The following is a 22,326-nucleotide window of genomic DNA, read 5'->3' as shown; positions in this document are numbered from 1 at the left end:
CATGGCAGATTTTCGCCGCTGGATAAATCCGACACGACGACGCTGCTGGATTCTCACCCAACTCCAAGCCTGAGCTGTCGATCACTCGGGAGTGCTCTGCCTTGCCGTAGAGCTACTTGATCATCCTCTCTCTGAGAAGAGTTGTTTCCCCCCCCTCCCCTTTTTATCTGGCAACAAAACAGTTAAGTTGTTAAAACACCAAACTGAAACCTTTTACAAGGAATCATATCTGCATTAACCACAATAGTCGTGGTCAAAATGCAATCAAAAAATTCCTCTGATAATATACGCATTGTCTTGTGTGGACCAATCGGTTTCAAAGACAATGCATATTTTAGGTTGTTGGGGGGCGCCTATGGCCTATGGCGCCCCCCAATAACCACAGCCTGTGGCGGCCCCCAACAGACTGGTCAATTAAATCCTTACGATCCACTCGCACAGCCGTACGGTGGGCCTTCATCCAGCAGTGGATTTAAGCACCAACAAAACCTACAGTACTAATGTAATTACAACCGTGTGTATATATCCGTACGTAATAGATGTGTGTGTGTGTAGTGCACGTGTGTTTCACCGTCAAAGGTATTATTGAAAAGTATTATTGTAGAGTACTGTAAAAAGAACGGCTTTGCTGTACCCGAGGACTTTCAATAAGTCGAATGAGAGCGGCTTTACGCGGCTTTCACTTAAAAACTTTCACTCGACATAGCTTTTGTTGACGATCCCGCGATGTTACTGTAATGTGAATGAATGAAAATGTATTACAACTTTAGTTGTGATATTTACATTCACTTCTAAGAGCTATGACTTATTAATCACTGAAACAACTGTTAGGATTATTTGGAAGGCGTTATCTTAAGGGGGTCTTAGGAAGTGGTGGGGGTGGTCCCCCTCAATCCCCACTCTTGGAGGATCTGGGACGTTCAATCTCCGGTCACGGGGGGGGGGGGGGTGAAGGCTCTTATCTGAAGGGGTCTTATGGAGGGGGGGGGTTCCCTCTCAGCCCCCACCCCTGTCGGCCCGCGAGCGTGGGTGGCAGATCAGCTGCCCACAACATCACCTGGGATGCGTACATGTTTGTTAGGGGCGCACCTCTGGTTGGCTGCTTACTCGCGGTCACGTGACGCACTTCAACCAATCCGTGCCGCGTTAATCACACTGACAGAATGACAGACCTGGGTGTTTATATATTTCATAAATAGTAATTGCCCACTATTGGCAGACTAATGTCTCAGATCATTCTGACAAATGAGATTCATCCCGGTCTCTTGAGTCCTCACCTGGTCAAAACAAAATGAACTTGAGAACTCGCCTGTGTCCCCTACACGAATGGACATGATCAGCTGCCACGCCTGCGGTCAAACGTGCCCACTGGAGGAAACCCCAGGGCGGCATTGCGCATCGTGGGGATAGAAAACATCTAGATTTCTACAATGAGGTGCAAATGAGATCACTTTATATTTGTGAGATAGTATGCGGCAGTGGAGAAGAATTATGCCCTTGGTTGAGTCTGAACTTGAACAAGAGCAGGGGTTTCAGCAGCATAGATGGCTGTGGGGAGAGATTTCCAGACAGTGCGGGCAGCAGCAGAGAGGGAGCAATCTCTCACTGATCGACGGTCAACTGGTGTGTGTGTGTGTGTGTGTTTTTTTTAAAGGCCTTGGCTGCCATGAAGGGTGTATAGTGATGTTTGCAGGGCCAAGTCCATGGGGGATCTTGAAGATGCTGTGAGAGGTCTTTAAGTTGATTCAGGACTGGGGAAGGTAACCGTTGGAAGGATTTGATAACTGCGGTGATGTGGTTTCATTTCTGGGTGTGCGTGAGGAGTCTTGCGGTGGCGTTCAGGATCGCGTGGGGGTTTGAAGGCGAGGGACTTGAGAAGGCCGTAAAGGGAGAGAGTTGCAGCAGACATGGCGGGTGGCTGGACTTTTTTTGCTGGTGGCTTAGATAATCCCTCCCAGCGATTGAGATGAAGTCGTTGAAATGGAAAGAGTAGCCTGTTTTGAAATTGAATGCTTCAAAAACACCGCCAGTGTAATTTGTTGTGCTTTCCCATCGCTGTGACAGAGCGGCATTATTGTTTTCAGAGGCAGCAGCGGTGTTGTTATCTTGATAGCAGGCCGAGATGTTTCGTATTTCTCGCCTTTGGTTTTTTTTGTGCCGTAACTCGTACACCGTGATTGTCGACAGGGACAAATTGAGAGTTCAATTGGCAAACGCGAGAGAGTTGTTCTGTTGAACCCTTTCACATCTGGTGGCGGGACACTCGGATGTGTTGTTTGTGTCCTCACGGTCGACCGTGACCTAGTCAGGTGGCGCGGAAATGGAGCGAGGGGCTCGCAGTCCAAATCCTGCTTGGGGGTTGACTCAGCCCATCATCTATCCCTCCGGGGTCCATAAAACGAGCACCACTTCGTGGGGAAGTCCTGTTCACAGGCTCGCTCCTGCCATAGGAATGTGGAATTTCAGCCAGTGGCCCAGGGCTGTAAACGGCGGACGAAGCACCGTCGCCCTGGCGCTCGTTTGAGCCAGAGAGATCTCTGTGTGCGCCGTAATTCCACACGCTGTACATTTCACTGCACGTCCTACTGTGTCGCAGTTTGTATGAAGTGGAACATTTCATTTAAAAAAATATAGCATTTTTCTATTTTCATTAATTGAACCATCTGTTTCAACAACTCTTTCGAGGATAGCAACTTTAGGCTATGTAAATAATTTACATTTTGGAGGGGCTAGGATAAACAAAACACATTTCACACTATAAGAGGCTTGTGGTAAAAAAAAATATTAAAGCTCATTATCGAGTGGAAATGGGAAAAATACAAAGACCCATGATGCGACCGTTATTTTTATTTGCTATAAAATTGTTCACGTAACTGCAGGTGGGATACATCTGTGTGCAGCACACATTGGAAGTGTCGAGAGAGAGACTTTAAAGCTGAACACAATGAAATTGGAAAAATAACCATATTAGAGGCAATATTTAAATGCCTTATTTCTCAATAAACATATCCCCCACCGGCTGTTTCAATTAAGAAAACGACCTTATCTGTAAAATGGTTGATTACTTTTTCAGTTGTTTGAAAGCCAATATGAAGAAAAACACTAGAGGAAAAATTAGGAAAAAAATACAAATGGCCGAATGTTCTTCGGATCTTTCGCTAAAGTCACGTACATAGAAAAAAAATAAAAGTAAATACAATTTAAAAAACCGCGACGTTTTTATCACAACACAGGCGATCGTCATCAGGAGGAAAAAGGAGGGAAGGTCACTGAAGGCGAGCTGTTTTAAAGGTTTACATTTTGTCTGTGTATATGAAGCTTCATGAAGCCATTCATATATACAGGTGCTCTCTGACCCCAGGGCACTTATGGCCCGCCCACTTAGTTCTGATTTTCAGGACGCTTGTGCTGCGCCCAAATCTTTTTTAATCTTTAAAACAAGCTCGCCTTCAGTGGCATTCCTTCCTTTCTCCTCCTGATGCCGATCGCTTGTGTTGTGATCGAAACTTCGTAATTTTTTTTTATTGAATGTACTTTTATTTTTTTCTATCTATGTGACTTTACCAAAAGATCCAAAGAATATGAATTCCTGTAGTCACGAAAGTTTTTAGTCATAATTTGGTCGAATGTTTTTTTTTATTAAAGTGAAATTTCTACATAACTCGCATTTTTTTCTGAATTACATCTTCGAAATAGTCTTTCTGCAACAAAACTTTTGAAATGGAAAATTGCATGTACCGATTGTAGACTGCCAATATAACATAATAAATGAAATTTTAGATGACGGCATTCTTATCCATTCATTGCTAAAATGTTTAAAATGCAAATGTAAAAAAGCCACTATCCATTCCAAACCTCGGTGTTTTTTTTCTGATGCAGACGTGGGCAGGCTCTGTGATTTTTACATTTTTATTTGCGAGTTCAAAAGTTTCCCCCAGCTGAATGGGCCCAAAAGATCACGCCTTTCACAACCCTCGCCTGTTCTCATGGGGACCATTCTGTTACTCTCTTTATTATATATCATTCCCTTCGATTATAATTGTGTTGCTGGCATCGCGTCATGAAACTTATAAACCGTTCGGATCTCCCGCATTGCAGTGTAACCCTCCATGTGAGAGAATCGCCCACGAAAGTGGATGTCACAGAGCTACCTTCGAAATCTCATCAAGTGACCGCTGGCTCACACGGTAGCGGGCAGCAATATTGCCATTGACTCTGACGGTAATGTTTGCTGCATGATGACAAATTAAACCATAATTATTTAACATTTTCAGAGTCATATTAGCTGCAGATCCAAATATATGATTGAGAGGGGTTCATATTCTTGGTTCTTTCGGTAACGTCACGTTGAAGGGAAACAATAAAATAGTAAAAAAAAAATATAAAACAATAAAATTCTCACGACGTTTCGACTGTAACACAAACAGTCATCATCAGGTGTGAAAACCAACGGCAAGACCATTTGAAAGAAGTGGCGGTTTGTATTTATTTATTTTTAAACGTTAGCACCACGGATAGCGATTTGACAGTTTGTTTAGAAGGACGAGTCCATCTATGTTCGGAAAAGAGGAGGGGGGAGACGAAAAATCAATGTATGAGAGAGGTTATTTGTGTGTGTGTGTATTTAGTGGTCACCGTGTTGAGACCATCAACTGACTACACTTGAGAACCAGACGTATTCAATCTCTCCTCCTCCTCCCCTTCGTGCCCAGAGTTCCTTCCTGCCTGCTGCTCATCTTGAACTACGCGTCTCTTTGTCCATCCTGGGGGCTTGCGTCCCGGGAAACCTTCCCATTCCTCTCTCGTTTTCCAGGCTTTAAATCCTTGACTCTACTCCCCTTTCCATGGTGTGCGACCGGTATAAAGTTTGTGTACATACATTTCTGTTATTTAAAAAGATCCAATACGAATACAGAGCCCTATGTTAATTCACATTTCCTGCCGGTGGATGTTTTCCTACGCGCCGTACGTAGCATAGCAACTTAATTTCACAACTGCAAAGTGTGAAAGGCAGCTTAGGTGTGATTATGTTGCAATGTGCAAACCCGCGAGTTCGAGCTGTAAAATATAAAATCCTGGGAATATAAATAGCGATGAGAGAGCGAAATTGCAGCGCTCAATAAATCGTGATTCATTACAGCCGAAGATATTGACATATTTTAGTGAACCGCATTAATCAGATGAGGGATTTGACTTGAAACGTGGTCGACCGTAATTTCAGGTATTCTACGTGTCCTATCTGTGTTACATCACATTTAATGACACGTCTCTCGCGGCAGCAGCCTCCCCCACCCCCCCGCCGTGAGGTGCCCACTCGAACAACGCGTGTCCAGTGCGTGAACCCATTACAGGGGTGTCGCTCACGGCCCAATAGAGCTCACGACAAATTTCTGCAATCCCAATAAATACATACAATCCAAATAAAGCTAACAACAAGTATATGCAAATATATACAATCCACCGGGCACGAACTGACAACCTTCGGAAATGAATAATGCATGGCAGTGCTAACGTCCCCGCATTTCCGTGCAAAGCACCGATATGCATGAGGAATTGGCAGTCAAGAGATGGGGGCCGGAGGTCCGCGCATTCGGCTCATCGCGTGTTGGGGCCGAGGCAGTGGCCACAGCTCCTGCATGCGAGCTGGCGCCTCTCTACCAAACGGCAGAATCTCGGCAACGAATCCACGCGCTCGCTCCATGAGAGCATCAATCACAGCTAAGCTGCCTTTCACACGTTGCGGTTGTGAAATTAAGTCTGTTATGCTACGTAGGGCGCATAGGAAAACATCCAACGGAAGGAAATGTTCATTGATAGAGGGCTCTGTGTTCGTATTGATTTTTTTGTTGTTTAATAAATGAAATGTACAAATACTTGTGTACATATCGTCATCACCGTCGATGTAGAGGCACCGCCTGGGTCGGTTCGTAGATGACGAGAGGGTACGATAATGCATCGATTCATGGACTAGTATCGATTCTACAGCGTAAGGTATCTGAATAGAAACGCATTTGCGAAAAAATCAATGAACTACCGTGACCGTCACGGGGGGGGGATTGGTACGAGGCTGGAAGTGATCTCTTTGCTGCTATCCAAGCAAACTACAGTACCTTGGTTTCTGTGTGTGTTGTTGGAGTACCGTTCACGTAGCGCTGGCTCAACTGCTCGTGCCTTCAATAAAACTCCCAGAGCGTCTCTCGTGCGAGGACATTAATAAATAAGCTTACTTATCAATTAACGGGATCCCCTTCCTCTCGCCAAACAGCAAAAGCCACCGCGATTGAACCAAACTAACGAGTCACCGTCTGGCAGCGGTGCACGCGCACAAGTTAAAAAGAGCTCCCAATATCCATCTTCGCCTTCGTATCCTCGTGGCATAAACGCTGCCTCATCGCATCAGACGTATATCTAGCTGACATTTCGGGCAATGACCCTTTTTCAGGGCAGAGAGATGTGACTGAATGATGGCTGTAAGTTGCACTTCACGCCGTTGTGCTTTCTCAGAACACGAAAATGCAAGCCGCGTTCCCCAGGGCAGCTCTCTGCGCCGAAGAAGCACCATCAGATCACTTTAAATTGTTCTGTTCTAAACGGCGATTCATTTTAGCCGGAATATTGCGGAAGGCAGTTCGGGTAAATGTTTTTGTCACACCACATCCATCTCGCCTTATTTTCTCACGCGCCTGTTCATGTGCTTATCTATATATAAAAGGGAAATGTGTGAATGTGTGTGTGTCTGTTCAAAATGTTTAGCGTACTTCCCGACATGCAAAAAACTTGAAATTTGCCATGTGGGTACTTTACAGACTGTACACCATGCAAACATTCAAAAAAATACACTTTTGTATTTTTTGGGGGGGTGTGGGGGTGGGCGCAATAATGCATTTATTTTGCACGGCAAGTGAGCTGTGATGTCACATCTGTCATGTGAACCGTATGCTAAAGCGTAACGCAGTGTGCCTGCCCATGTCACGCCCCCCCCCCCTCAACCCTCCGCGGGTACAGTGCCATACAAATGTGTTGCAGGTCTAAGGCGTTCTTCACGCAGCATTGGTTTAGTATTTGAGTCGTTTACTGCCGTACGCACCCTGAAAGTTGTGTGGTGTGTCTGTAGCAAGCGCGTCTATGTGTACCTATGGACGCGCGCGCGCGTGTGTGTGTGTGGGGGGGGGGAGCGGTAGTGTAGTGGTTAGCGCTACGCTGCGATACGAACCCGGCGACCCGAGTTCGATTCCAGCTCACGGCCACCACCGGTGACGATTATTTGAACCGGTCCTGGGCCTCCTCTAGGTCGACTCAGCCTCAAACGAGTAACTGGTGTGGTGTGTGAACATCGCCACTGGGGAGACAAAGGCGGCCGGGCGTGGTGAATCCAAGTCCCGGGCGAAGCCGGGTAGTACAGCTAGTAGGAATATAAGGGCACAATTAAACGGGCTGATTACGGATAGGCATACGTAGTCCTTCAGTGGTCGTGCCTTACGCCCCCAAAAATCCCAACTCCAAAGCAGCCTCGCAGCGTTCTGGCAACTTTATCGAGTGAGAAACTTATGGCCTCGGCCATAAGACGGTGGATAGTTGTTGTTGTTGTGTTTTTGTTTGAGGATAAACGGTTGCAGAGGGCCGCCCGCGGTATTGTTGTCGCGACGCGTGAGGCTGCTCGGAGGCGATCGTTGCTCCGACCTCACCGCGCGCGGTGTTCCTCCAAACTCGAGACCCCCCCCACCCCCCCTCCCTCCCCCCCATCCCCCGGAGCGTCGTCCCGAGGAGGAATCGTAAGGACTCATCGCCCCACGCGCACTCACCGGGGACACAAGCGAGCCTGTTTCACGGCAGAGAAGCACCGCATGCGCGTGCCCGGATTCTTTTGGGGCTGGAATGTTTAAGGGGGGGTTGGGGCACAAATGTAACATTTGCAAGTGGCACCGCATTGGCTGCTGCGCTGGAGACATCCGCGGCACCCTGAGCACGGCTCGGAGCACCACGCGATTCTGGGAAGCGTGACGGCGAGTTCCACCCCCCCTCCCCCCCCCCCCCCCCCGGCGATTCGGTGACTTCTCACGATTGGGGGGGTCACGATTTTGGGGGGTAGGAAATGAATACATTTTGTCGTCTTCTCATATGCACCCTCTGCAATAATCAACTCTGATATGGACCGTGACTGGAGTCTGCGCTGCTAATGTGGAGGGAGAGCAGAGATGCACAAACTCTGTCCTGAAGTCCTCTCGTGGCCAGCAGTCTTCGACATTGGCATCTAGCTCCTGAACGGAATAACATAGCAGACCCTTGCGCAGACGATACAATGAACGTATCGTGAGAATTAGGATCAATTCGAGTCAATTCATTGTTAGTGAGAATAATACGTTTAAAAAATTTTTTTAATGTCAAACCATTCATCAATTTTCCCCCCACCTCCGATTACCGCGGTTGGCTACGTACGGTGCAAAAGAAGTTCAACATACCTCCATACAATAACACCGCCTTGAAATGAAAAATTAGTATGTATGTTGAGTTTTGGAGGCAGTGTTGTTGACAAACAGGTTGCGTTTTGTTTTGTTAATTGTGCGTGTGCGCCACTTCCATCGCAGCAGCAGCAGCACCAAATTAACGCGGCCACTTTGACACTGCGTTTTGCGTCACCGTAAGGCGCAGTCTGTCTCTACCTGATTGTAAACGAGGCGTGGTGACGAGGATGTGTTCTTTTTTTAATCGATTGAAGGAAGCTCGGCAGGCTGCGGAAGTGCCCTCTGCTGCACTTCGACGTTGAACTCCCCTCTGCTGCCACGCGCTCTCTGCTCACAGGTGGCGGCTATGGAGCGGCAGATATTCGACTTCCTGGGATACCAGTGGGCGCCCATCCTCGCCAACTTCTTTCACATCCTCGCCGTCATTCTCGGACTCTTCGGCACCATCCAGTACCGGCACCGCTACATCGCCGTGGTGAGTCACAGACCGACGCGCCCGCGTCTCGCGCACAGTCGTAGCGAGAGGCACAGTGGAGGTGGTTTGCCGGGCTGGAGGAATATTTTTTTTTGTACGTCCCTCACGGAATGCTGTAAGGCGCATGACCACAAGCCGTAGCTGAACGGTATGCTTGAGGCAGTGTGCCAGCGATGGAAATATCTTTCGGGTCTTCGGTACCGGACCGGAGTAGGTGGCACGTGACAGGTAGCTGTAGTCATAGCGAGTGGTATGACGAAATGTGGTGCGCTGGGCATGAAAACATCTCCTGGCTCACTGGTAGACTGCAGTAGACACATGGCTAGAAGCCACGCCCATAGCGATGGGTATACTGAATGCGGTGTGCCGGGACTGGCTGAAATTAACGCCTGACCGAGGGCGGGCAGAGGGACAGGCCGGGTCCTCCTTGTTACCAATGCGCTCATGTCTCACTCGGCACCACGGCTCTCCGCAGCACTACATACCCAGGATGTGCAGACGGGGGAACGGGGGGCTCTCGCCGAGTGATTTGTGTTTCCGTGGCGAGAGATAGAAGGCAAATTGTCCCAGCTGTTATCAGGGTGAGCAACGTCGGTACATTACGATTAATTAGCGCGTGCAATTATTTTACCGTTAGTATTTTTACCATAACCACAAAAAGGCTCTTTTTTTTGGCTGTTGGAGCTGGCGTGGTTGGCACGTTTTATTTATTTTAAAACGCAGAACCAGGTGCGCACCACCTGCACGACTAACGCTGATGAGTAATGCATTTCACGTGGCACAAGTTCCATTCAGCCTCAGGAACTCAATGGGGAATTTGATTGGACGCTTGATTAGGCAATTATGTACATACTCACCGCTTTGGGATTGCGCGTCATGTGGCCATCAAAACCCAGTTGTGTCACTGATTAAAAGGCGAAATATTCTGTAATTTTTTGGGCAGTTTGCAATCAACTTTGACGGCTAAGTCGAAATCATCCAAATCCCACTCAATCGACGACTTATCACCAAATCAGCTTAAATACGCCCGGGCTCGCCACAGAAGCCAACCTTGAAAATATACGTACTATGAAAAGGGCCGTTGCCCGAAACGTTGCCTATTATATATGCTTCCTTTTAGGGCCACAGAGTGTTATTGACTAATGTGCTTTCTGTTGTTGTTGTTGTGTGCTATCGTGCACCACTACCAATGCAGTTACCAAATAAAGTGTTTGGTATAAGAATAGGTTTTACCCTTTCTTGCAATAAAACAGTTTGTGTTAAGATGTTCAAACACCAAGCAGAAGAAACCTTTTGCGGGGAATCCTGTCTGCATTAACCACACATACTTGTGGTGAACATAAACATGCTCTGGTAAGGTCCCATGTTGTTAAAGTGTTTGGTGTTGAACCTGGCAACTATACTTGTTTGGAAGGCTGCCTGGTTGATATCAGGTGTTATAGGCGTGGTGTGGCCAGGAGACGGCAGCATTGAGTGTATTCCCCACGAAATGCGTGCTGGGTTTTCTCTGGGCTGGTTGGTTTCTTCCTGCATGAAGCCACACTCTCATTCAATTAAACTGGCCAAACATCCCAATGGAGCTGGACCCTCGTAAAAAATATATATGTAGTTATGAGACTCTGTAAGGCTTGGCATTTCCATTCCTTAAACAACACGCGCACTTACGTGTCTTGAGTGCTGAAACACAAAGACAGGTATTTGTATTCATCTGGCTACTACCCACAATGCACCTGCCCTGGCTTTGTAGTAAGAGCCCTCTTAGCTGCACGTAGACGCCGCATGTACCGAGCTTCGAGATAATTCCGCAACCCTTCCTTTCAAACGATGTCCCTGCGACCGCAGAACGATGCTTAGATGCGTTCGTCTGCGCGCGATGGCTACTGGTTGGCCGACGCCGCTCCGCACGTACAGCACAGGTGATCACATTCGAAAATTGTTTTCTTCAGCAGTCGCTGCACACAAACGCACGCACACACACACAGGCACATCGGTGAAATGTTTTAAAGCCCGGAGAAACGTTTTGAAAGACGCGAGCTGTTGGTTTGTAAAAACGTGCGCATACGTATACCGCTCGTAGACGAAAGAGTGTCACATTCTCTTAAGGCGTTTTCAAGTTTGTAAACGTGTTGGCAAATGTGGGCAAAACAATGTTTGGCCATATGCCTGAACCGATGCAAATAGCGTCGCGAAAAGTTGAGGATCGTTGCCAAACGAGACCCAGCAAATCCCTTCCTGTGAACTCCCCCACAATGATTGGACCCCCAATAGCACGGGCGCTCATCTTGGACACCGTGGTGCTCGAGTCGGACCTTGATCCTCGTTTAATTGCGAGCGGGCTCCGTGTGAATCATCTCGGCGTGGGCGCGTTCCGAATTTGTTGTTTCCCTCCTGGAAGCGGACCAGCGTACACGATGGAGATTTGTAAACGATCGGGGAGAGGTTGCGCCGATTCTCTCGCTCTCTCTGCAAGCGGTGTGGATGCGAGCCCCCCCCCCGCCCCCGCGAACAATGAGCCACGAGCGTTGTTTTTCTTTTCTTGTCAAAGAGTAAAAGACAGGGTGTTCAAATTACCTGCGGCAAGACATTTATGCACGGTAACACCCCAGGCTGTAATAGCTTTCACACTTGGCTCGTTTCATTAACCTTAAAAGTCGGCAATCGCCTGCGAATAAAGTGCTATTACTGAACCAATGTTAATCTCGGCAATTTGTATGTTGGACATCTCTTAACAATTAGCCGGGCCGTTCCGTATCTTCACTCCGTGATACATTTTTGTCGTGTTTTTTTTATATTTGAAGGTCAGCTTAGATATTTAATCCCTCTATATAAACTTAAGTATTTGACTTAAACTTGCGCACATTATGTATGTAAAAAAAAATATTGCCTGTTAAGGATCAACCCAATCGCTGCAGCACTGAGTAAGCCACACGCACAAAGTGGACTTCTCTCGGTGGGGTCGATTGTCGGGCTGGAGGGGATTGCACTCGCCCAGGAAGCTCGCTGGTGGAGAGAGCGGCTGACCATCAGGTTTGCAAGTTCGAATCTTGCTTGGGGGGCGGGGGCGGTAATAAAAAATGGGTACCACGTTGCGGGGACATCACAAAGGACGTGTCCTCTGGCTATACCCTCCTACGCTATAGGGATGTGGAATTTCCACCAGGAGATGAGAACCGCCGATTGGAATAGAATATGTTGCTGGGACATTGTTCATGCAGCTACTGCCATCGATGATTTCGGGCGATTTCGCGAGGCCCTGTCAACCTCTAAACATCAACATTGATATTTCATCTCCAAAACAACAGGCGATTCGTATGCAGCCCCCCCCCCCCCCCCTGTTAAGGGATGTCCCTTTAGTGTTTTTTTCTTTTCGTTTGTTTTGTCAAATCTGCGAGCGGAGTCGAGCGGCTACTGCGGGGAAGCACTGCAGCGCCCCGTGCTCGAACGAGCGACACTCTGACTTTGTCTCAGCCGCTCGCGTCATGAAGTCGCGGAGTCAAAGGCAATTGCAGGCGGGACGATTCCGCGATGTCAGATTATTAAACTGAGCAGAGGAAAAGGCGGGGAGCTCGGATGCAACGAATGCATCTCGCGGACACGGAGGTGGCGCTAAGCTAGCAGCGTGTGACGTTGAAGCGTGCACAATCACGGGAGGAGCCCGGTGGATGAAGACTCATCGTCCGTGTCTGTCAAACTGACGCCTCTAATAAGTATTGTGCTACGATGCAGTCGACACTGCCGCAGATGATGCGGTTAATATTTGCCAAGGCGTCGTGGGCTTCTCGGACGAACGCCGGGAAGGTGGGGGGGGGGGTGAGAAGACACGATCGCGCTACGATCTCCTTCTGTGGACGGGAGCTGGAATGGATCGCCGGGTTTGATGGAGAGCACGTCAAGCCAGAACTCCTGGGCCGCGTCGCCAAGCCAAGCAGCCGGTCGCTTGTGTACGTTGATTTTTTTTTTATTGCAGCTGCTGCGCTCGGGCACCAGAGGTCCAGACTGTGGAAGCGGCCAGCAGAAGACAGCCGTTGAATAGAGGGAGGCTGTTGTTGTAAGGTCGTGCAGAAAGAGACGATGTGGGAGGGAACTAGAAACAGGAGCAGTGCAAGGGAAGGAGCAGAAAGCGTAATGGTGTAACCTGCAGTGTGGTGGTTGAGTGTAGTTGTTGTGACCTGCAGTGTGGTGGTTGAGTGGATGAGTGTAGTTGTTGTGACCTGCAGTGTGGTGGTTGAGTGGATGAGTGTAGTTGTTGTGACCTGCAGTGTGGTGGTTGAGTGTAGTTGTTGTGACCTGCAGTGTGGTGGTTGAGTGGATGAGTGTAGTTGTTGTGACCTGCAGTGTGGTGGTTGAGTGTAGTTGTTGTGACCTGCAGTGTGGTGGTTGAGTGTAGTTGTTGTGACCTGCAGTGTGGTGGTTGAGTGTAGTTGTTGTGACCTGCAGTGTGGTGGTTGAGTGTAGTTGTTGTGATCTGCAGAGTGGTGGTTGAGTGGATGAGTGTAGTTGTTGTGACCTGCAGCATGGTGGTTGAGTGGATGAGTGTAGTTGTTGTGACCTGCCAAGTGGTGTTTGAGTGAATGAGTGTAGTTGTTGTGACCTGCAGCATGGTGGTTGAGTGGATGAGTGTAGTTGTTGTGACCTGCAGTGTGGTGGTTGAGTGGCTGAGTGTAGTTGTTGTGACCTGCAGCATGGTGGTTGAGTGGCTGAGTGTAGTTGTTGTGACCTGCAGTGTGGTGGTTGAGTGGATGAGTGTAATTGTTGTGACCTGCAGTGTGGTGGTTGAGTGAATGAGTGTAGTTGTTGTGACCTGCAGCATGGTGGTTGAATGGATGAGTGTAGTTGTTGTGACCTGCTGTGCGGTGGTTGAGTGGATGAGTGTAGTTGTTGTGACCTGCAGCATGGTGGTTGAGTGGATGAGTGTAGTTGTTGTGACCTGCAGTGTGGTGGTTGAGTGGATGAGTGTAGTTGTTGTGACCTGCTGTGCGGTGGTTGAATGGATGAGTGTGGTTGTTGTGACCTGCAGTGTGGTGGTTGAGTGTAGTTGTTGTGACTTGCTGTGTGGATGAGTGTGTGATAGGCCGAGTCCTCAACGTTGGTGGAGTGGAGTATATATATTATTGGTTCTTTCGGTAAAGTCACGTTGAAGGGAAACAATAAAATAATAAAATATATATAAAACAATAAAATTCTCACGTTTCGACTGCAACACAAGCAGTCATCATCAGGTGTGAAACCCAACGGCAAGAACATTTCAAATGTTCTTGCCGTTGGTTTTCACTGCAGTCACAAAAGCTTTAAATCACAAGTTGGTGGAGTAATTAACAAGTAAAGTTCACGGGAAGAGTAACCATAGTAACAGCAGCAGCACCAATAGAAGAGTGATAAGGAGATGACAGACGGCCAGGAAGCGAGTGACTGCAGTGAATCAATCACGCTGGCTGCTTTAGGTTGTCTACTGTCGAGTGCAGTTAGAGAGGCATTCTAAGTCTGGCCCAAGGGATGCACTTCATGAGTGTGATAAAAAAAAATAACGGTGAGAATTATTTTTACCATTTAATGTATTTATCCAAATATTTCCTCATCGGGTCTCAACACTTCCAGGTGGGGGGGCACCACTCTCAGGATGGTTCCTCGTTATCACATGCATCCATTTATATTTCGTATATGCGAGGGGGGGGGGGGAGACACCTAAATGTCCAAAACAGATGGGTCCATGAGTCCACGTTGCTGCACTGCCAAATGCTGTCCACGTCGCAGCCCAGCGGGCAGCAAAGTCAGGAATCTCACAGACCTGTGCGATCCATCGATTGTTGCCTCCAAAGTTCCGGGCCACAGTCACGCACCACCACCACCACCACCGCCGCCGCCGCTGCCGCCCCGAGTGTTTGTTGTCGTGGCCGCGTGCAGCACCGCAGGGCGCGCCGCTTGGTCAATGCCACTGCATGGCAATGTGACGGTTTGTGTTTTCACACGAGACATTTTCCAAGAGACTCAACCGAAGTGAGTCAAACCTCGGCAAGAGCCCTGGCGTGTGCCGCGCTCGGTGATGATGCCGCATACCTCGCTTCAATTCCGATGCGGCGAGAGCGACCGAGTGGTGCGGGCCACCGCTCCCAAGATGAATTCGTCTGTGATGGCCGCCTCCCCTCCGCACCTAACGGCGGTACGGAACTCTCATCCGACATTTGCGGGCAGATCATTTACGTGCAACGATAAAAATCCAACACTTTAATGGGCGCCCGTGAATAGAGCTTTAAAATGTCCTTTTAGAATGTGGCCACCGAATAAGAAATGTACCCTTTGGATTTTTCTTTTTTTTAACGGCGGGATCGCGACTTGTTCCGGTGTGCACGTGCGTGAGGCTGAATTGAAATTGAACTTTGCCGAGCCTGCACCGTCATCGGGGGTTTGCGGCAAGGCCACCGCAGTCATTGAACCGCCAGCCACCTTGATGGATGAGACGTAAATGCGTGAGGAAAAAAAATACTAACAATCGGTATTAACTGTGACATCGGGCCATTGGGGCTGTTTAAAATGCCCGTCAATCCTTCGATATCTCCATTCTGCAGTTTCCACACTGCTGGAAGTGTGGATTTGTCGCGAGGTTGCCGACATTTATGGTTCACTGGACTTCAGTACTGGAGTGATTAGGGCTGTTTCAAAGCCTTCCAGAGTCTTAAAAGTCTTAAGGCTGATATGAAAGGCCATGCGATGATGGACTTTTAAGGTCACCCAGGTGGAGAGTTTAAGAATCTCAGCGTGGAATCCCACCGCATTTTGGCGTCAGCGGTTCGAGAGAATTGAGATGGGAAGGGAGGAGCGGCGGTGGCGGCGGTGGCGGCGATGCCGATGCTGCTGCGATGGCCCTGAAGTTGCTGACGGCGCCGGCGATCGCATGCGGCGAAGGTGGCGGTGACACTTCCCGTTGAATGCTCGCCGAGTCCATGACGCGCACAGTGTAACAAGGGACCTTGTAACCCGAGCGTTACCACTCGTGTCCCACCCTGCTCCGGATCGATTGCGACCGCCGAATCGTCCTGTCGCTGATTTACGAGCGCGTCGCCCTAATGCAGCGCGACGCAGTCTCGTATCGTGCCGAGCCACACAATTAGCCATCGGGCGCAGAATTAACGACAGGGCCCGGGCAGCGTGAATGCGGTCAAAAACCACGTGTGTGCCGCTTGTGTTCCAAAGGTAATTGCCAGGGCCAATGAGACATCTGGGGAAGAGGCTGCATGATTTACACACAACAGCCCCGTTCGGCGATTTGAGATTTGAAAATAATAAATAATAATCCACACATCTCACCTCGGTTCTTTTTGACACCAGAACAGATGTAATGGCTTGCTTTCCCAAATCTCACATTTTCCGCAATTCAAAATGGAATTAGAAAAAAAAACGAATTCTCGCAGTTCGGATGAGCGCATCCGCGAATTTTTGTCAGCCTCTGTAATTGTCGCGGCACCACCGTCCCCGCCGTGATGTGCTCAGGCGAACCCGGTAGAACGCGCCGCCGCCTGATTATCCCTGAAATATGCAAAGTTGGGTTACTTGTGCCCCGAGATGAATAGCCGCGGGTTAGGTTTTACATATACTCGGCACACACAAATAGGTGAGCAAATAAATGAATAAGAACGCGCGCTCTGATGATGTCGACGCCTCGCTGCACCGTCCGCAGAGGGTCGGTTGCATCTCCTGCACTGGTGCCCTCACCAGCAAAGGCCATTAGCGGTGATGTCCCGATGTTTAGCAGTTCAAGTGCCCGGTGTCTGTCGGCAGTATTTATTGCAAAAGGCCTCCTCCATTGCTTATTAGCTCAAGTTGTATCCCTGGAGGAGGCCATTATATATACACACCCACCCCCTCCCCCGCCCCAGCAAGGAATTCACAGAGCTGCTGCCGTCAAACAATATGCGGCATGGCAAGTCTTTGTTTCTACCGTTAATAAGCGTGCGCCCGCTAAGTGCTCGCACATCAGGAAGGGGCCGCGAGAGGCGACAGCAGCGACGTCACGGAGCAATGATGTCACTCGGCGCTGAGAAGCTGCCTTTGCCTCACATCGTGGCTGACTGCCGGGGCTCAGGACCCCTTTAACGCTCAATGCCCCTCCACGCCAGCAGCGGAGACTGACGAGGAAGGGAATCTGTCACCGTTCGCGTGGTCCAGCGTGCTCTCGCGTGGTTATTCATAGGGATGGATGAATGATTCAAACGGAGATTTATAACCAGGCAAGAGCCCGACGAAGAGCAACCGTCAGAATGTATCCTACAACAACAAGAACAAAACTGCTTAAGAAGAATGTTTAACATGAAATCTAGAAATGCAACACGGTACATGAAAACGAATTTGACAACAAAAAAATCCCATAGCCCCCCCCCTCCTCCTCTCCCGCCCTCCCCCAAGGCAATAGTAGTAAATTGGTGTTAGAGAGTGAATTGGGACGTGCGCTAACCCCAACGAAACATGTGGATGTTTTGATTTAAAGCTTTCGTGACTGCAGGGATTCATATTCTTGGTTCTTTCGGTAAAGTCACGTGGAAGGGAAACAATTAAATAATAAAAATATAAAACATTAAAATGCTCACGACGTTTCGACTGCAACACAGGCAATCATCATCAGGTGTGAAAACCACAGCAAGAAAAATTTGAAAGAAAAAAAAACCCCGCCACTTTTTTCAAAATTTTCTTGCTGTGGTTTTCACACCTGATGACGATTGCTTGTGTTGCAGTCGAAACGTCGTGAGAATTTTAATGTTTTATATTTGCATTACTTTATTGTTTCCCTTCTACGTGACTTTACCGAAAGAACCAAGAATATGTGGATGTTTACTTCAATGAGAGCGCAGATTGTGTGTGATGTTATAATTGACGATCGTGTTATTTCAGGAGCGCTTCCCCTGAGCCTTTAGATGTATTTTGCATGGCTCTGGCGGCAGTTGCATCCATCAAGGCCTTCATCCACTCCCCCGTACTGCACAGCGTCCTTGGGCTGTTGCGTATTTTTGTTGTTGTTGTTGTTATCGTGTCAGTCATGCAAAGTACACCTCTAGACACTGTCGAGTTTATAACGCGCAGTTGAAACTACACGCAGGCGGCAAGGCAGCCAGAACCGGCGCCAAACCCCCCCCCCCCCCCCAAAAAAAAATCCCCAAGCTCTATGGTCCTATATTGTGATGTTTGGCCAACTCTAGATGCTCACAGACACCGGGCAATCGCCTCCTACGAGCCTCGCCATGCGCACGCGCACCTCTGCGACCCACGGCAGCTCCTCCACCTCTGCTCCGAAGGGAGTGCCGCTCACGGGCGCTGGCGGGTGCCGTGAGCGGCTGGGGTCGCCGGTTCTCCCGCCAGCGCAATCAGCCGGCGGGCACGGTAATGGTTGGACGAGCTTCGCTCTCTCAGCAAAGCTTCCGTGGCTTTAAACTGGCGGCAACGCGGAGACAGCGATTCTCATTAGTGGGGATTTTTTTTTTATTCTTCTCCTGTACTGATTAACAAAAAAAAAATCTTCAAAGGAGCTGATGAAGCCACCGCTGCTCGAATAAGTGGTTGTGCGGTGGCAACGATCACTCTCACCAATTTACATTTGCACCTCCGATTAGCACGGTTGGCTACGTACGGTGCGAAATAAGTTCCAACATACATGCATGCACGTGTCCCGTCTGTGTCTGCTTACAGTTTTGCAGTGACTCAACCGCGGTGTCGACATGTCAGCATCGATGTGTGTAAATATATACAATCATGGTTAATTTACGTTGTCATGGCAGTCGGCGGCTCAATTCCATCTTTCGCTGCCGCAGTTAAAATAATGGCGCAAGTTTCTTAAGCACCACTTTCCCCCCGCTCGCACGCCCGTCCATCCGTCCGCCCGGCATCCTCTGTCCACCGAGAAATGTGTGTGTGTGTGTGTGGTGGGGTATAATGTGGCCCCCTTCCCACCTATTCCAAACACCCTCAATAGATAAGAGGCTTTTCCCCTTTTTATGGCAATAAAACCAACAAAACAGTTGTGTTGAATTGTTAAAACACCAAACTGAAACCTTTTACAAGAAATCATGTCTGCATTTACCACATTGCTTGTGGTCAGAAAGCAGACAAAAACATACTCTGATATAGAGTTCGCTGTAGCGAAGGCCCTTCCACCAGAGAATCGGAAGTTTTATTTACCCTGGAGAAATCCGATGACCTATGGAACTCTCTTTCACAGATGTCAAGAGGTGATGTGAGCAAGTAATTGCAGGGCTGCACCTTTATCTGTTATACTGCCTGGTGTTATCTTGTACTGTGTCGAGGACCGTGCAATTAGGTAGGGAATTCAAGACGCTGTTGAGAATGACCCGCTTTTAGGAGCACATTTCATGGCAATATAGTTTACCTTGTTCAACATTGTTTTTGCTCATTACAGCAACGGTGTATTTGTGTATAACACAAAACATCATTCACGAATACTTGAAGGCGTGTGCGAATTAAAGATTCCATTCATAACGGCTCGTTGTATCGGGATTTAGACGCGCGCGTACACACACGAATGTTTACACTCGTGCACGTTTATTATGTTATAAAAAAAAGGCAATGCAAACGACAATTACGAACGTCGGAGGCAATGAGTAAATAGGTGGGGAAAATGAGGTCGAGCGCTCTGGGGGGGATTAACAAAAACGAAAGTGTAAACAACCCGTGCAGCGCGCGTTCCCCTGCAGTTTCATTCATCCACACTCCTCACGCTGCGAGTCTCGGCCACCGGAGACGTTTGCTCTGGTGCGCGCTAAAGCCCCACGTTGAAGCTCCGAGTTAAAGCGGCGTCCTGCGCTGCCGCCGCTGCTGTTCTGTGTCTCCCGCGCGTGCTCCCTCCGCAGTACGCCCTGTGGCTCGTCTTCTGGGTGACTTGGAATATCTTCATCATCTGTTTCTACCTGGAGGTGGGCGGGCTGACTCGGGTAAGAGCTTTGCACGCTCGCCGCGCCGCGTCACTGCTCGCGACACCACCACCACAACCACCACAACCACCACAACCACCACCACCACCACCACTACAACCACCACAACCACCACCACAACCACCACCACCACAATCACCACAATCACCACCACCACAACCACCACAACCACCACAACCACCACCACCACAACCACCACCACAATCACCACAATCACCACCACCACAACCACCACAACCACCACCACCACAACCACCACAACAACCACCACCACCACAACCACCACCACCACAACCACAACCACCACAACCACCACCACAACCACCACCACAACCACCACCACAACCACAACCACCACAACCACCACCACAACCAAACAACCAGCACCACAACCACCACCACAACCACCACCACCACCACCACAATCACCACCACCACCACAACCACCACCACAACCACCACCACAACCACCACCACCACAATCACCACCACCACAATCACCACCACAATCACCACCACCACCACCACCACAACCACCACCACAACCACCACCACAACCACCACCACCACAACCACCGCCGCCGTCGTTACGCGTATGGCGTGCCGATCGCCCCTCCTCCCTGGGCTATTTCGTGTTTGTGGAGGCAGCGCACCCCCGTTGATTGATTTATCCGAGCCACCGGTGTTCCGGTGGCTCCATTAGGGCCGCGCGCAGGTTTGTCTGCTGGGCGGGGAGGCAGGGCTCCGTGTGACGGGATGCGATGCGGCGAAGGCTCTTCGCTCTCCCCGTCTCCTGCAAGACGACGGCGCCGCTCCGTCGCGCGTGCCGCTCGCGCGACGGAGCGACGGAGCGACGGAGCGATGGAGCGTGTGTGTCTGCGCGTGCATTGTTGGACTTCTTTCGCGCCGCACGTAGCCGACGGCGCCTAATCGGAGGTGCGGGAAGTGAGCGTCGCAGGACCCTGAGAGGTGCCGGTGGTTTTGGGGGAGGCCTTCAAGCAGCAGCGGATTGACCGTGACCCATGACGACGACGATGATGATGATGAATGTTTGAAGTTTGCTGAGACGTGTAGCACATTTTAAACCACACTCGGGTGAAATGTGTGTGTGTTTTTTTTAATACAAAATACTTGCACATGTTTAGTAGCGCTGTTCATAACAACGCGTTGCCATCACGTATAGTTAAGGTCATTTATACTTAAAATGCATGACAAGTGGTTCTGTGCTACACACTGTGTAACAGGGCACGCTGATATTTTGTGCTGCAAAATATTCAAAATGCACAATGGCCAAGCGCACCATTATTTTGTTAATGCTTTCAAAAGCCTTTTTGTCAAAAAGTACTTTGTTTTTTCCAGTCACTTACAAGGAAGGAAATTCATTTTGGCTGGACGCCCCCCCCCCCCGCCCCCCCCCCCCATCGCAAACCCTCCAGTGAAATGTGTCACGACGATGCCGAGTCACGTCGCTAAACCGCGCATAATCGCGAAGTGTTTGGCCGCTCGTAAATAGCCGCTTTGCCACTTTAATAGAAGCGGCAATAAATCAGGAAGCGTCAAGCTGTGCCCGACGAGCCGAGTGTGAGCAGCTTTCCCTCTGTGAGCGCTCAGGGAAACGAATTCACCCACAATGCCGTGAGGCAGGGACAGCTGGCGGAGGGAGCAAAGTTTTTGTAGAAATTCGAGAATCTTTCCCCCCCCCACCATCCCCCCCCCCCCCCCCCATTATTTTAAAGTTTGTTTTATGCATATATTAAGCACCTGCTTAAGATTGACTTTGTGACGGCTCAAAAGCCCTGGGCGACTCTCGCCCTCTTCTCAAGAGAATGAGAAATATTTCACACATATGCGAGAGAATGGCTACGTCGTCACGAGCGAGATAAGGATGACACAGAAGTATGCATTGCCTCTTTTGCAGCTTCTTGATTCCCCGACGATGCAAACATTTTTTTTACTCTGGCGGCGGATGCATAATGCAACAGAATGGCATCTTAAGCAGCTCCGACTCGCCAAATTGCCCGATGCGAAGATGCAAACACGCGCCTCAGTGTCGCACACAGAGAAGGGGCATGAATGCGAATTCACTTTTCAACAGATGTAACTTTGAAGATTAATTCTTTAAGTTCTGGAATTGCTAAACATCGCGTGAAATTGTAAGTTTTTTGGTTTTGGCTTTAACCTGCCGATTGTCATCTGCCGAAGCGTAGGCTGAGAAAAATATTAATTGGGATTGCGTTTCCTGATTAACAACAACAACGCACTTGTGCAATGCCATTGTGTTACATCGGCGTTTTTATATTTTTTAACGCAGCACATGTATTGAAAACCCATAATGCATTGATGTAAAAGCCAACATTATATCACATGCTAACATTTAAAGTAATCTATGCTTAAATTGTCATTCTCCCCACGCCGTGTCGGTCATGGGGGGGGTGGGGGGTTGTTGGCCATACTTCAC

General features: G+C 49.0%; 1 protein-coding gene across 7 annotated transcripts in view; it reads left to right on the top strand.

Moving 5' to 3' along the window:
* The window catches only part of LOC116957737 (sodium/potassium-transporting ATPase subunit beta-1-interacting protein 3-like), a 175,723-nt gene that overhangs the window by 128,568 nt on the left and 24,829 nt on the right, over window positions 1-22,326 (top strand). For 6 of the 7 annotated variants that reach the window (XM_076053257.1, XM_076053275.1, XM_032980066.2 and 3 more), the window contains 2 exons: window positions 8,800-8,937; window positions 19,788-19,868. In XM_076053257.1, the coding sequence (XP_075909372.1) occupies window positions 8,800-8,937; window positions 19,788-19,868 (219 nt within the window). Of the gene's footprint in view, window positions 1-8,799; window positions 8,938-18,122; window positions 18,304-19,787; window positions 19,869-22,326 lie in introns of all 7 variants that reach the window. The other variant, XR_012930004.1, reaches the window with a different exon arrangement.

This window comes from Petromyzon marinus, chromosome 3 (assembly GCF_048934315.1).
Source record: "Petromyzon marinus isolate PM22_M1 ecotype Great Lakes invasive population chromosome 3, UKy_Petmar_22M1.pri1.0, whole genome shotgun sequence".
Lineage (NCBI taxonomy): Eukaryota > Metazoa > Chordata > Hyperoartia > Petromyzontiformes > Petromyzontidae > Petromyzon > Petromyzon marinus.
The sequence above is the reverse complement of the archived record's forward strand: the minus strand, read 5'-3'. Positions and strand labels throughout refer to the sequence as shown.